The 13,430-nt window shown below is 49.5% G+C and overlaps 6 protein-coding genes across 6 annotated transcripts; 4 read left to right on the forward strand and 2 right to left on the reverse strand.

The window, feature by feature from the left end:
- Positions 1-42: 42 nt before the first annotated feature.
- POJ06DRAFT_277592 (uncharacterized protein) lies at positions 43-738 on the forward strand. The gene is made up of 4 exons (XM_056189719.1): positions 43-255; positions 313-323; positions 378-523; positions 587-738. The coding sequence occupies exons 1-3, from the start codon at positions 60-62 to the stop codon at positions 459-461; spliced, it is 291 nt and encodes a 96-aa protein (XP_056041804.1). The 5' UTR covers positions 43-59; the 3' UTR covers positions 462-523; positions 587-738.
- Positions 739-2,684, reverse strand: POJ06DRAFT_259257 (uncharacterized protein). The gene is made up of 2 exons (XM_056188354.1): positions 1,104-2,684; positions 739-1,049 (listed from the first exon to the last, which is right to left on the reverse strand). The coding sequence occupies exons 1-2, from the start codon at positions 2,589-2,591 to the stop codon at positions 855-857; spliced, it is 1,683 nt and encodes a 560-aa protein (XP_056041805.1). The 5' UTR covers positions 2,592-2,684; the 3' UTR covers positions 739-854.
- A 190-nt stretch (positions 2,685-2,874) lies between these two features.
- On the forward strand, positions 2,875-6,457 carry POJ06DRAFT_226462 (Mad3/BUB1 homology region 1-domain-containing protein). Its single transcript, XM_056185732.1, has 2 exons — positions 2,875-4,275; positions 4,325-6,457. Exons 1-2 carry the CDS (start codon positions 2,949-2,951, stop codon positions 6,409-6,411), a joined length of 3,414 nt encoding a protein of 1,137 aa, XP_056041806.1. The 5' UTR covers positions 2,875-2,948; the 3' UTR covers positions 6,412-6,457.
- Positions 6,458-7,050: 593 nt separating this feature from the next.
- Positions 7,051-9,480, forward strand: POJ06DRAFT_226464 (VTC domain-containing protein; the record flags this gene model as incomplete). Its single annotated transcript, XM_056185733.1, has 2 exons — positions 7,051-7,320; positions 7,377-9,480. Exons 1-2 carry the CDS (start codon positions 7,283-7,285, stop codon positions 9,478-9,480), a joined length of 2,142 nt encoding a protein of 713 aa, XP_056041807.1. The 5' UTR covers positions 7,051-7,282.
- A 151-nt stretch (positions 9,481-9,631) lies between these two features.
- POJ06DRAFT_150007 (cytochrome b-c1 complex subunit 9) lies at positions 9,632-10,599 on the reverse strand. Its single transcript, XM_056184652.1, has 4 exons — positions 10,403-10,599; positions 10,074-10,162; positions 9,961-10,009; positions 9,632-9,902 (listed from the first exon to the last, which is right to left on the reverse strand). Exons 1-4 carry the CDS (start codon positions 10,403-10,405, stop codon positions 9,855-9,857), a joined length of 189 nt encoding a protein of 62 aa, XP_056041808.1. The 5' UTR covers positions 10,406-10,599; the 3' UTR covers positions 9,632-9,854.
- Positions 10,532-12,616, forward strand: POJ06DRAFT_259265 (uncharacterized protein). Its single transcript, XM_056188355.1, has one exon. The coding sequence runs from the start codon at positions 10,804-10,806 to the stop codon at positions 12,403-12,405; it is 1,602 nt and encodes a 533-aa protein (XP_056041809.1). The 5' UTR covers positions 10,532-10,803; the 3' UTR covers positions 12,406-12,616.
- Positions 12,617-13,430: the final 814 nt, after the last annotated feature.

The following is a 13,430-nucleotide window of genomic DNA, read 5'->3' on the forward strand; positions in this document are numbered from 1 at the left end:
TGCAGTTGGGATTTGTTGACGGCCAGAGGAATTAATATATTGCCCGTATTCTCACAACAATGCGTTTAACTATTATCCGGTCAGTCGCTAGAATTAACAGTCGTGCGATTGTCCAATCGCAGGCGCAATTATCGTCATTACGGCAGAACAATTGTCTCCAGTATATGATTCGGACATACTCGGTTGGCCACGACCACGAGGAACACCATGACGAGCACCATGACGAGCACCACGATGATAGCACACCAGCACAAGGTACTTTGTTTTGAGTTATTGGTTGACTGTATGTGTGCTAATATGATGCGAATATAGAGCTTTTCTCCGTATGGGCAATCGAATTATGCTTTGTACACAAGGACCTAACTATTAGAATATAGAAGACGACTTACATGATTTTTGGTGCCGTCGCGGGGTTCTTTGTTATTATCAAGCCTATCGGTGACCGATCATCTGTTTGGTAATTGACTTAGTCCCAATTCGATGCAGACGCTTAATAGTTCACAAAGCGACTCTTAATCCCTAAGTACGCACGTTGGTATTTTCAGGGACCGATAATTTGCAATACTAACTATATTAATCATTGCAGGCTGTTATCGTATCCAAATTGATGGAAGTTTGACGGTGTACAATCCATAAGCGAGAGACAGATCACTTGCGAGCGTACGGACATGCGGATGCAGTGTCATGTTGATTAACAATGATATACTTTTACATTTAATAGAAATACCTTGCACACCTATTGACCACTACTATACAAGCTAATTGCGCACAAGAACCATATAATCAGAACGACTTTTTGACTCCGAGCAGAAACCACCAATGCTATTACAATACAAAGAATACATTACATTACACTACTTCGATAGATACTCCTCATAACCGATATTCTCTAACTTCTCAGCTTTTCCAAGAACCTCCTCTTCTATTGAAATATAGTAATGTTCAAGTTTAAGCCGGTATTCTGGCATGAAAGCCGCGAGATTCCGGATCGCCAGCAAGGCAGCGTTAGTAGCGTTGTTAATGGCAACAGTTGCGACTGGAATACCCCTCTGTAATTAGTTAGCAAATTCCTCAATTCCGTACACTTGGCTAAGTCGACTTACTGGCATCTGGACGATGGAATGCAAAGAATCCACGCCGTCAAGTGAGCTTCCCTTAACAGGAACGCCGATGACAGGCAAGGTAGTCATTGCCGCAACCATTCCCGGTAAATGAGCGGCACCACCGGCTCCAGCGATGATCGTCTTAAATCCTCTAGCAGCAGCCTCGGTGGCATACTTGGTCATGCGGAAAGGTGTTCTGTGAGCTGATACGATTGTTATTTCAAATGGGACGCCGAACTGCTTCAGAACCCTGGCTCCGGCAGCCATCACAGGCAAGTCTGAGTCAGAGCCCATAATAATTCCAACCAATGGCTTCTCAACGTCGTTTTCTAAAGAGATGCCTTCCTCTGCACCTTGGATTTGAGCTAAACGAGTCTCGCATTCATACATGCTGCCCGCGACAATGTTAATGTGACCCATCTTACGGCCCGGACGAGTCGTTTTGCCGTATAAGTGAAGAGTGGCACCGCGAGTAGTCAACGACCGTTTGCAAATCTCCAATTCCGCATTGGGCGTATCCCCACCAAGCACATTGAGCATGATGGCATTGGTAATGGGAGTCGACAGAGCCACTCCATTCTTTGCAATCGGTAGTCCCGCGATAGCACGAATGTGAGCTTCGAACTGCGAGGTAGCGCAAGCGTCAATGGTGTAATGTCCAGAGTTATGCGGTCGAGGTGCAATTTCATTCAATAGAATCTCCCCATGCTCCAAAAGGAACATTTCGACACCAAAAATTCCAGCACCAGTGAAAGTCGCCACGGCTTGTTCGGCAATATATCTAGCACGTGTCTGAACCGAGTCCGGTATTCTAGCAGGAGCATAGACAAGACTGCAGATATTGTTTGTCTGGACGGTTTCAACCGTAGGATAGGACAAGACCGAACCATCTTTCTGCCGAACGACCATTACAGCCAACTCTTTGGTAAATGGCGCCCACTTCTCTGCGTACAAAGGGCGCGAATGTAGAGCCTTCAGGGCACTCGAAATATCCTCCGAAGATGAGACGACATAGTTACCTCGACCATCATAGGCTTGCGTGCGTGATTTTAGCATATATGGATATCCGAATTTCGAGCCAATAGCCTTCAGGCTCTCCTCTGTATTTTCGACACCCACGGACTCCGGAGCAGCAATTCCCTTTGCAATTAAATGTTCTTTCTGCAAATATTTGTCCTGAATAAGCTTTATTGTCTCCGGAGTGGGATGAATCTCCAGCTCTGGCGTCTCCTTCTGCAGCTCGATTAAAACGTCGGCATTAACATGTTCAATTTCGACAGTCAGAACATTAACTCTAGAAGCCAACTCTCTAATTGCTGGCGCATCGGAAAATGAACCATTCACATGCAAAGTCGAGGCTCGAATCTGTTTCGCAGGAGCATTCTCCGCGTCAAGGATCAAGGTGTCAATGTTGAGTCTGCTGGCAGCTTCAACAAGCATACGACCCAGCTGCCCGCCTCCCAAAATACCAATCGTCCGAGAATCCATGCTTCCTAATTTTCGAAATGCGTCTAAGCAGACTCTGACGATGGGGGTATGCTGATGTAGGATATATTTCACAAACTAAACGAGATATCTAAAAAATCTCCACAAAATTTGGATTAGTCGAAGGTTACCCGGCTCTCAAAATTCAGTGGTAACCAATAAAAAGCCCGTTCGTCACGTGATTTGATGAACTAGAGTGTGTTGTTACGGCAACATGACTATTTGTTTTGGATGCGGCGCCAACTTCGCGTATGCTTGCGTTCGACAATCAGACTTCAACCCATAGAGGACTACGGAGCATCATATCAGTAGTGCGACCACTTAAACATCACGGCTCTTATGTAGAACCTGGAGTCAGCAATGGGTTCTGAAATTGTTTCCTTCGAAATGTTTGAGCACCAAAAGGAGAACATTCAACCACTCCATGAGGGTCATTCTGCTGTAGCACTTGCCAAAGCGTTCAGCGCCGAGGCTATGTGTGCCACGCGTGGGATATCATCACCTGAAAGAGAAGAGTTTGAGAAACGAATTGCAGTGGCGGAAGACCTCGATGATCCACTGGAAGTGTGGCTGGATTTCCTGCGTTGGACACATGAGTCGTATCCACAAGGTGCGAGTGCCGAAAGTGGACTTGTCTCGCTTCTGGAGCGATGTGCTACTCATTTTCAGAATGCATCTCATTATGCGAATGATCCCAGATACCTGCGTGTATGGATGGAATATATTCGGTACTGTGATTCGCCGGCGGAAGTGTTTAGGTTTTTGATGCAGCGGGATATTGGGCTTCGACTCGCAACGTTTTACGAAAAATACGCTCATTATCTAGAATCGATCGGTCGCAAGCATCAGGCGGATGAAGTGTTCAGAATGGGAATCGACAACGAGGCCAGACCTCTAGATCGGTTGAGGCGACGATATTCCGAATTTATACAGCGCCTGGAGGCGAATCCTCCCGGTCCAAATGAGCCACGCTCACCGGTTATGCCTGTTGTCAGACCTGCACTGGCTACTAAGGAATTGGCCGTTGTTGAAAGAGAGGCCAATCCTCAGCAACAGCAATCGCTTCAGCCGCGTCTAACAGAACCGTCGAGACCGCGCGCTAAAATGTCCATTTTCGTTGATCCAGATGGCACGGCCTCAGGATCAGCGGATCATTCGGGCGGCTGGGAATCTATTGGAACTATTGCTGAAAGACGGAAGGAAAACAGCATGGATGCTAGGCCCTGGGACGGAGAGACCATGAGAATGAACCAAGTGCCATCAACTGCAACGCGAGAGAAACTGACGATATTTCGTGACAATGGATCTGAAGTACCAACCCAACAATCTCAATTCAAAGTCCCCGCGCTACCGCAAGGTCAGAAGGCGAAACGAGAGGAGAAGTTTGTGGTCAAGATGCATGCGATATATCCGGAAGGAGACGATGAAGAATTGTCATTCGAAGAACTGCGAGCAATGGCCAGAGGACTACTGCGACGAAAATCAGCAAACACGATACAGCAACCGCCAGCATCTATCCATCCGGTCGTCACTTCCTTAGCTCCTTCCTCAACACCTCTAGCAGCTCGCTCAGCTCTCGTCGACCAGCGTCCGCTAGGATCGTCGGGGACGTCCGTCGTACTGTCTCCCCTTCGGGAAAAGGACCCCTTGTTCAAGCCATTGACTGTCCAGACTATGCCTCTGAAAGGTATGGAGGTTGTGACCACCCCCAATCAAAGCTAACTTTGTATTTCTAGACTCGCCTGGTAATAGTCGTCGCCGTCCCGCATCTCCAACTATGACAGTTCACACTCGAGCTGCGACTGATGAAATTTATAGCATGTTCAATCAGCCACTAAAGTGCGATATGGACGAAGTAGCAACCCAGGGTATTCCGGATAGCAGTGATGAAGACGACGACACCGACGAGGAAGAAGAAGAAGAAGAAGAAGAAGATGAGGATGACGACGATGAAAATGACAATGATGATAACAACGACGACAGTGACGACGACGAAGATGCCAATAGCGACGACGACGGGCGTCAATCATCTCATCAAGACAGTGCCCAGGAGAACGACAGTCAAGATAAAATTGCGGAGCAACAAGATATCAGTTTGAATACGTCGAATGCAACGTATCCAGACCATTCCAAAGACATGGATAGATTGTCCAGCGCGACGCACACGGTCCCTGCTACTCCTCATCAAGATCGTGCTCCTCTGATGTCAAAAGAGCGCTATGGCATTGCAATGATGACACCAATTGTTGAAACCACAGAATCAATCGCTACTGTCACAAGCTCCAGGGCATCGAATATTGACAGAAACCTAGACGATTTTGACGAAAAGGTCGAAAGTTCGCCATTCGTGGAACATCCAGCTCCTCGAGATGATATCACGGCCAATGATATTATGCAATTCTCTCCGATTTCGAATGACCGATACCTTAATCACGCAAATGTGAGAGAGCTGTGGACGCGGAAACCGATCATTGCGGATTTGCTAGTTAATCCTATGGACGAATCCATTCGAAATGTCATTCTTGATAACGTGGATCCTTCTCTTCATTCATTTCGTGGCTACTATCATCACAATCAGCGGCGACTAGGACGCTCTGAGGCTCTCAAACGCAGCATCAAGAACAAGAAGAACAACTCATCAAGCGAGGATCCAGATATTGACCTGGGAGGTTCAGTTTATCGCCTGCGACGAGAACTTGGTGAGGGTGCCTTCGCTCCCGTTTATTTGTTTGAAAGAATAGAACCTGACGAGAATATTTTGGCCGACCGGAGGTCTGGGTTACGTGCGATCAAGATGGAACATCCTCCAAGTGCTTGGGAATTCTATATCATGAAGGAGATTGAGAGGCGGCTGAGTGTGGATGTCATTTTGTCAGAAAAACTTCGCATGAGGGCATTGGATTCTGTTATTCGTGCCAGGGAGTTGCATATGTTCGGCGATACATCTTGCTTGATTCTCGATTACAATGACCAAGGAACAATTTTGGATCTGGTAAACCTCGTGAAAGCAGAGAGTGTCAAGTCGTCTTCAACACCTGCGTTGGGCTTGGATGAATGCCTTGTCATGTTCTTCACGGTTGAGCTGTTGCGGACGATTGAGGCGTTGCATGAAACTGGCATTCTGCACGGCGACTTGAAGCCGGATAATTGCATGGTTAGAATAATACCAGGGACTGAGTCTGCGTCAATGACCACGCTGTCGTTGAGTGATTCGGGTTCAAGGCTACATTCAAATAGCACGATATCAGGTCCGTACAGGGCTAGCGGGGATAATGGATGGTTGACCAAAGGTATACAGGTCATTGATTTCGGAAGAGCGATTGACATGACCGTGTACGATCATAAACGCGACGTTCAGTTCATTGCGGATTGGAATACGTCAGCCCAGGATTGTGCGGAGATGAGAGAACTGCGGCCATGGACGTACCAGGTCGATTACCATGGGTTGGCGAGTATCATTCATATGATGCTTTTCGGCAAGTATATCGAGATCATGACGGAACCCCAGTCGGGACACGGCAGACGAAAGCATTATCGTCTTACTCAGAGCTTTAAGCGGTATTGGCAGCAAGATATATGGAAGGAGTTGTTCGAGGTGCTGCTGAATTCTGTGGCAGAGAGCCTGGAGGGGATGCCGGATGGTCGCCACGACAATGGAGCTCCAGTGAAGGCGTTCCCTATCACAAACAGACTCAGAAGATGCAGAGAGAAGATGGAGGTATTCTTAGAGGAGAACGGGGAGAGAAGTAGCATGTCGTTGAGGATGTCGCTGCAGAAATTGGAGAATTTGATATCTGTCGAGAGACGAAAGGCGGGAATATGACAAATTTTGTGTATATGACATATATTTAATAAATAACGATAAGGATAAGAACGACGACGTAGGGTAAAGCCGAACCGCAGAGACATTTAATTGTCGCCGTTCCTCTTGAGTAGGCAATCAAGGGATAGATAGACTTGCTGCGATTATTGCAGAGACACAAACTAATTCAAGTCAATGAGAAGACTTCAATGGGAAACCAAACACATTTTTTCGCGGCGACTCAATCCAACAGTGCCATTAAGTGGCCATCTAACCTCTTCTGATTACACCATATACGCCTGTCGAGGGCGAGGTATGCTGACCCTAAGGCAATCAGTCAGTCAACGCGGCGAAGTTGAACAACAATGGGCAGCATAATATCGTTACGGTTAATGACAATGTGAATTATTGGCATCAGTTAGTAGTTGTGCAGATATACAATTGCATCTTTCGTAAGTTAACTTACCTGTGAAATCCCGAATGTAAAAATGAGTCCTCGACACGTGCATGTGGCTCGAATGTGTGATTGGCATGTACTAATTGCGCCACAGTGAGGCTGGTGGGCATTGTGCACTGCCACCCAGTTGCGGCGCGCGTGTCGCTGGCGCACGTTGAGCTTTTGAGCGGGCGCTTCCTAAGTCAAAACTGTCCTGGGCCAGGCCGGCCATCAGTAAGGCTAAGTCGACTCCGTACATTATTCTCTCTTTTCCAGAACGATTGCAACCTTCCCATGGAGATCATACCCAGCCTCATAAAATCGTCTTGAGCTTGTTTGTCTTCATACTTCGCTCTCAACATTTTGACAGGCAAGGGCTAATACATCGCGCTCTCAGTCCCTGTCCCCACAACCAACCAAACAAACAAACAAACAAACTAGTATAGGTGGGCTCACATGAAGTTCGGCCAACAACTTCAAGATTCGCTTATTCGGTGCGTATTCTTGCCGTCGTTAGACATTGGGTGGTCGTGACTAACCTAGTTGGCAGCGATTACTATTACTACTACATTGACTATGAAGGACTGAAGGACCTTCTTGACTCCGGCCGACCGGACGAAGAATGGACTGAGGAGAACGAAGAGACTTTTGTTAGGGCTCTCGAGGAGGAGCTCGAGAAAGTGTTTGATTTTCAGAAGCTACGGACGTACTCCATCAACCAGCGTGTGAAGGAAATGGACCACAAGGTCCAGGAAGCGATTCGATCCGTCGACACGTCGTCACCGCTGTCGGAGCAGGCGTTCGAGGACCTGGAATTTGATCTCGAAGAAATCTTGTCCGACGTGCACGATCTGGCAAAGTTCACCCAGCTCAACTACACTGGTTTCCAGAAGATTATCAAGAAGCATGACAAGGTCACCAAGTGGATCCTCAAACCGATCTTCGCCGCCCGTCTGAACGCGAAGCCGTTCTTCAAGGACGACTACGACGCTTTGGTTGTCAAGCTCTCGAAGCTGTACGATTTGGTTCGAACCCGGGGAAACCCCGTCAAGGGCGACAGCGCCGCGGGCGGAACCCAGCAAAACTTCGTTCGCCAGACAACAAAGTACTGGGTTCACGCCGACAATATTACCGAGCTCAAGTTGCTCATTCTCAAGCACCTTCCAGTTTTGGTGTTCAATGCCAGCAAGGAGTTTGAGAAGGAGGATTCCGCAATTTCGTCGATTTACTATGACAACGAAAACCTGGAGCTGTACCGCGGCCGGTTGGAGAAGACCGAGGGTGCGGAAGCGATTCGCATGCGCTGGTACGGCGGCATGTCGTCTGACGTCGTCTTTGTCGAGCGAAAGACCCATCGGGAAGACTGGACCGGTGAGAAGTCCGTCAAAGCGCGATTCTCTCTCAAGGAGAAGAATGTCAACGCGTTCTTGCGTGGCGAGTACACAGTCGACCAGGCGTTTAAGAAAATGCGCGAGGACGGCAAGAAGTCGCCCAAGGAAATCGACGATCTTGAGCAGCTTGCTCGAGAAGTCCAGTACACTGTCCTGACGAAGAAGCTGAAGCCAGTCGTTCGTTCATTTTACAACCGTACCGCGTTTCAGCTGCCTGGTGATGCGCGTGTGCGTATTTCGCTCGACACGGAGCTTTCCATGGTTCGTGAAGACGACTTTGACGGTCGCAAGCGCGCTGGAAATAACTGGCGTCGTATGGATATCGGCGTAGACTGGCCTTTCAACCAGCTGCCAGACGCTGATATTGAGCGGTTCCCCTATGCTGTCCTTGAGGTTAAGTTGCAGACGCAGATGGGTCAGGAGCCGCCTCAATGGGTTCGGGATCTTGTCTCCAGCCACCTGGTCGAGGCTGTTCCCAAGTTCTCCAAGTTCATCCACGGCGTTGCGACTATGCTTCCCAACAGGGTTAAACTTATTCCGTTCTGGATGCCACAGATGGACGTCGACATCAGAAAGCCTGTTACGCACCAGTTTGGTATCGAGCGGCCCACCAACGGGTCGTCGTCGCTTGTGAACTCTGATGAGATCTTGAGTTCCAATTCCGGTGATATGGATGAGGAAGATGCGCTCGACCATAACGGTGTCACGCATGAATATGTGTCGGATGATGACGAGGACGCGGGCGAGAATATCCCGCTCATGGGCATCCGTCCCAGTGGCAGGCGGTCACGATTTCCGCATGGGCAGTTCAATGAGACGATCCACCAGTTGAGTTCGACTGTTCGCACCTGGGCAAGAGCGTTCTTCTTTGAACCCGACCGAGCCGCTCCGCGACCGCCAACCCTCGAGCGTGTTTTCCATGCGCCGCCCGGCAAGCTCATCCACGTGCCCGTCCGAATCGAACCCAAAGTCTATTTTGGCAATGAACGTACCTTCCTTTCGTGGCTCGAGATTGGCATTTTCTTGTCCGCCGTGGCGGGCAGTTTACATTCTTTTGGTGACCAGCGCGCCCAGACCGCCGCTTTCCTTTTTGTGTGCACGGCTGTCATCATGATCCTGTATAGCTTGGGCTTGTATCTCTGGCGTGTGCGCGCAATCAGAAACCGGAGAGCGATCAGGTATGAGGACAGAATCGGGACCTCGGTCGTCTGCTTCGCGTTTATTATGTCGGTCTTGGTTAACTATCTGATTCAGGTTATCTAAATTCAATTTTTTGGTATTCCTTTGGAGATTTGTGGGGTTTGAATGACGAGCCATCAAAAGTGTATATGTGCCTGGAGAGCTTATTTCGTATGCATTGATTGTTACTGTTGTGTTTGTTGATCATATATGTGCATTAATAGGGGGTTTGTAGAGCGAGCCATGTTAGCCATGGAGTATGACTGAAATAATGACATCTTTAATTCTCCGGCAGCAGAAATATGGGGTAACCGGTTTGAAGAGCTACTATTTTTTACGCTCCATCGAACAATGCTGTATTGTACATTCGCAACATACACATCCTCATGATATCATTAAACTGCGCTTTCTCCCTATTCATGTGTATATGTAGAAGACTGTCCGCGAGCCATGTTCATTTATTCGTCCGAGGTGATGTAGCTGTGCTTGATATCCTTCCACTGCTTCTGTAGACCGCGTTAGCGTCGCCCGAGTGCGACCGAACCAGGGAGTATTTTAACTTACGCCAGAGTTCAATCGGTCCCAGACCTTGTCGATTGTGGAGTCGAAGCCACTGTCAAAACTCGTATTAGCAGCCCATGCAAAAAGCCTTCAAACATATTAATACCCCCACTCACATTTCAAACGCAAAGGCGCCAAAAAGGATGGTGCCGACAAAGACCGAGTTCCGGCGCATAAAAGTGTTGTAGATGAGCGTTGACACGGCCTGGAAAGATGAAGGCGAAAAGTCGTTAGCATGGCAAAATCGCTCATTCATTAGTCCGAGAACACCACATATATTCCGTTGCCAAAGACCGTATCGTGCAGATTCAATGTGCGAGTTAACGTGCACGGTTATTATCGAATCCAGACGAATTCAGACGATCTCCCCCGTGTCGTTTGTTTCAACCCCTCCGCTGCCAAAAAAAATTCGTCCCTGAAATAAAAAGAAATTACAGAAACATACCATTATGAATTATACAATTGTCGCTCCCAAAGAGTCCGATGTGAGGTGGAGTCAGATCGTAATTATCCAAGTTCAAGTCACAGTCGACATGTCCCGTCGGCGACAGGTCTGTGTCGGCATCGGCTGGTCGCTGATTGGCTGCGAAATCCCTAGTAGCATCGAATGTATGGTTGCGGCTTTGTTCCTGTCCTCATGCCACCTGTGTGAGAAATATGCGGAGCAAATGTGGAACTTGCATGGCACTAGTACAAGCCCCTTGTCGTGTCAGCTAACAAAGGTTTGACAGATATTTGAGCGCGTGTCAAGGACGTCGCAAGTAGTCTTAAGCGAATCTATAAACCCACTCTGATCCGGCACATCTTCGACAGATCATTCGGGAGGGACCGCTGGTCATCGGAAAAATGACGAGCATGACGAGTCCACGACGACTTTCGTCGTCCGCGCATCACAGAGATTCATTGATCTACCTGAGTCCGTCGTCCGCGTCCGACAATAGTTTCGCGACGCCGCCCGTGTCGCCGTCAGCGCGCGTCGCGAGTGTCGCGGCGGCGGCTTCTACTCCGTCCCCCGAGGCTTCTACTGCTGGGATTGTGACGACTCCTAGTGGCGAGAGGGTAATTCCGCCGACGACGCGGAAAGATGGCAGTTTACGCAAGGAGATTCGGATCAGGCCAGGCTTCGTGCCTACGGAGGACGTGGCGAGGTATAATGTCGCGGAGAGGGTGCAGATGCGACAACAGCGGTTGGTACGGGAGACGGCTTTGAGAGAGCAGGAGCCAGTTACTGGCGGAGCGGGCGAGGCGGAAATTGACGAAGCTAGCAAAGTGTTGGCGGACCTGGTCCTTGATCAGGACAAGCCTGGTCCTGCGACGCAGTCTGGATCGGGAATCTGGGACTCCCCTACACAGGCAAGATGGCCAGCTGCTACGTCTGGTACCGCAAGGCCAGCAGCTAGTCCGCTACAGTGGCCCGGCGCAACCGGCGCCCCTCGGATTGCACCCTCGAGGCAGCCGAAGAACGCGCCGTCAGATCGATCTAGTGGGTGGTCTCGCTCGAATTCAGTCGATTCGACAATGTCTCAGGAATCGAAGGGCAAGCCTGCGACCGATTCTGTTACTGCGACTCCCAGAGCGACGTCATGGGCGAAGACAGACAAAACTGTCGACAAGGGAGCGCGCACGGTCGGACCAGCGCCAGTGAAGAAAGAGTGGGCGGTAAATGCGGCACCTACGCCATCTACTACATCCAGCGCCTCGACGACTTGGGAAACGCCGACGTCGACGGCGACATCGACAGGATCCGGGTGGGATATGCCCAGTTCATCCGGGTTTGGTGGACGGGGCAGGGTTGCGGCTGAATCGGCTTGGACTCCACGACAATCGGCGGTATCGAAGACGGGGGCTGAATCAGATTTGACTCCGGTCGAATCGATGGCATCGAAGATGACAGATTCTGCTCCTACCGAGTCGGAGGCAACGACGACGACCGAGGCAAGTGCAGGAGGGTCGGTGACATGGGGATCAGGCACTCCTGGTGGAATCGGCCGGCACGATCGCGGCAGGTCAGGTTGGAAGGACAGTGAAGCGGTGCGTGGTAGCGGCGGTCGCAATGGTCGAGGCGGCTGGTTTTCTGCCGACGGCGCGCCGGATTCTCGTCGCGCCGACGGACGGGAGGGCGACTATTCGTCGCCCGGCCCGTCATTGACGACGACAGGCTCGAATGACCCACCCGACAACGGCGGGCCGCGGCGTGTGGATCCGAACCGGCGCGGCCATTCGCCAGAGGAACGCAAGCGCGCGTTTGAAGAATTCCTGAATCGGCCGCTGGAAATGAAACATAACTATCCGTCGTTCAACCAATTTGTCAGTGCGCGCGATGGCGGCAGAAGTGGTCGGGGTGGGACATGGGCGTCGTCCGAGAACGACAAGGGCGCCACTGATTGTGGGGCGTCCGGGCGGTCGCCGTCGCCTGTCAAGGTTCTTGAAAGTCGATACGCACATTGATTGATTGAGATATTGCTGTGTAGATATGTAACTGCGCATATAGTGTAGTTGTGGCATTTGTATTGTTAGTAAGTTGCAACATATGGTATAACTGTTAGGTATGATAGAGGGATAAAATAGGGAAAAAGGGATTTGAGGCAGGCGTAGCGTTGTTGTATTTGATATGCATAGGGACAATCGGTTTCAAATGATGCTTGCGTATATGATTTAATCTTAATTTCATTTACCGATTTACACTTTAATTAACGTAATTAGCTTGGTGAGACATTGTTGTGCAAGAACAGCTAAAGAACTGGGAAGTTATACGATTCATAACTGTATCGTTCCAAGACGACAGTTTGCGTCGAATACAATGAATGGCACGGCTGATTGGATTGTCCCATCGAGCGTGGTATTGGTCCAAAGCAGGTTGCGTCCGAAACGCAAACTACGTCATGGGGGAAAGCTTTGTCCCAGATTTTCTGCTCGGCAACAGAACACAGAGTTAGCTCAGATGTGACCGCATCGACCCAGTACAGAACGGGGTTGAGCTCCTGTGCTCATTGGATTCTGTATGTATGTATATATTTATAGACATGTGATTATAATAGTACGAGGTGGCGTTCTTAGGGTAGATGATTCACGAGTGGGGCTGCCCCGTTTTGCCTGCTTACAGCGGTAGACTTTGTAATATGATGTCGATAACAGACAGCTCTGTCATATCACGAACACGAACAGGACCAGAAGCAAAGAACGACGAAGGCGGTTGGCAAATTTGCGCCGAGTATTAGTGCTAAGTTTTTCGCGGCCAGCCAAAAATAGCGATGACGTTTCGGCGTTAAACACATGTTGAAACTTTAATATGACGCAGGGGGAGGCGTTCGGGACGGGCGGCGCATGTCACACAAAAACAGACTTCGTGTTCGTCTTCACTTACTGCTGCGGCCCGCGCAGACGGTCTCTAATCAGACTGGAAGAGTTGTGGCGAAAGGAAGCATATTTTGCTTGTCGCTTCATGGTCGGCAAAATGCGGACTCGTATCGGGC

This window comes from Lipomyces tetrasporus (genome assembly GCF_029532465.1).
Source record: "Lipomyces tetrasporus strain NRRL Y-64009 chromosome Unknown POJ06scaffold_9, whole genome shotgun sequence".
NCBI lineage: Eukaryota > Fungi > Ascomycota > Lipomycetes > Lipomycetales > Lipomycetaceae > Lipomyces > Lipomyces tetrasporus.

Coding starts and splice junctions, on each gene's coding strand:
- POJ06DRAFT_277592 (XM_056189719.1), top strand. CDS start 60: ATGCGTTTAACTATTATCCGGTCAGTCGCTAGAATTAACAGTCGTGCG.
- POJ06DRAFT_259257 (XM_056188354.1), bottom strand. CDS start 2,591: ATGGATTCTCGGACGATTGGTATTTTGGGAGGCGGGCAGCTGGGTCGT. Junction 1,050..1,103: donor ATTCCATCGTCCAGATGCCA/GTAAGTCGACTT, acceptor AACTAATTACAG/AGGGGTATTCCAGTCGCAAC.
- POJ06DRAFT_226462 (XM_056185732.1), top strand. CDS start 2,949: ATGGGTTCTGAAATTGTTTCCTTCGAAATGTTTGAGCACCAAAAGGAG. Junction 4,276..4,324: donor CCAGACTATGCCTCTGAAAG/GTATGGAGGTTG, acceptor TTGTATTTCTAG/ACTCGCCTGGTAATAGTCGT.
- POJ06DRAFT_150007 (XM_056184652.1), bottom strand. Junction 10,010..10,073: donor GGCGCCTTTGCGTTTGAAAT/GTGAGTGGGGGT, acceptor GAGTTTTGACAG/TGGCTTCGACTCCACAATCG. Junction 9,903..9,960: donor GGGACCGATTGAACTCTGGC/GTAAGTTAAAAT, acceptor CGCGGTCTACAG/AAGCAGTGGAAGGATATCAA.
- POJ06DRAFT_259265 (XM_056188355.1), top strand. CDS start 10,804: ATGACGAGCATGACGAGTCCACGACGACTTTCGTCGTCCGCGCATCAC.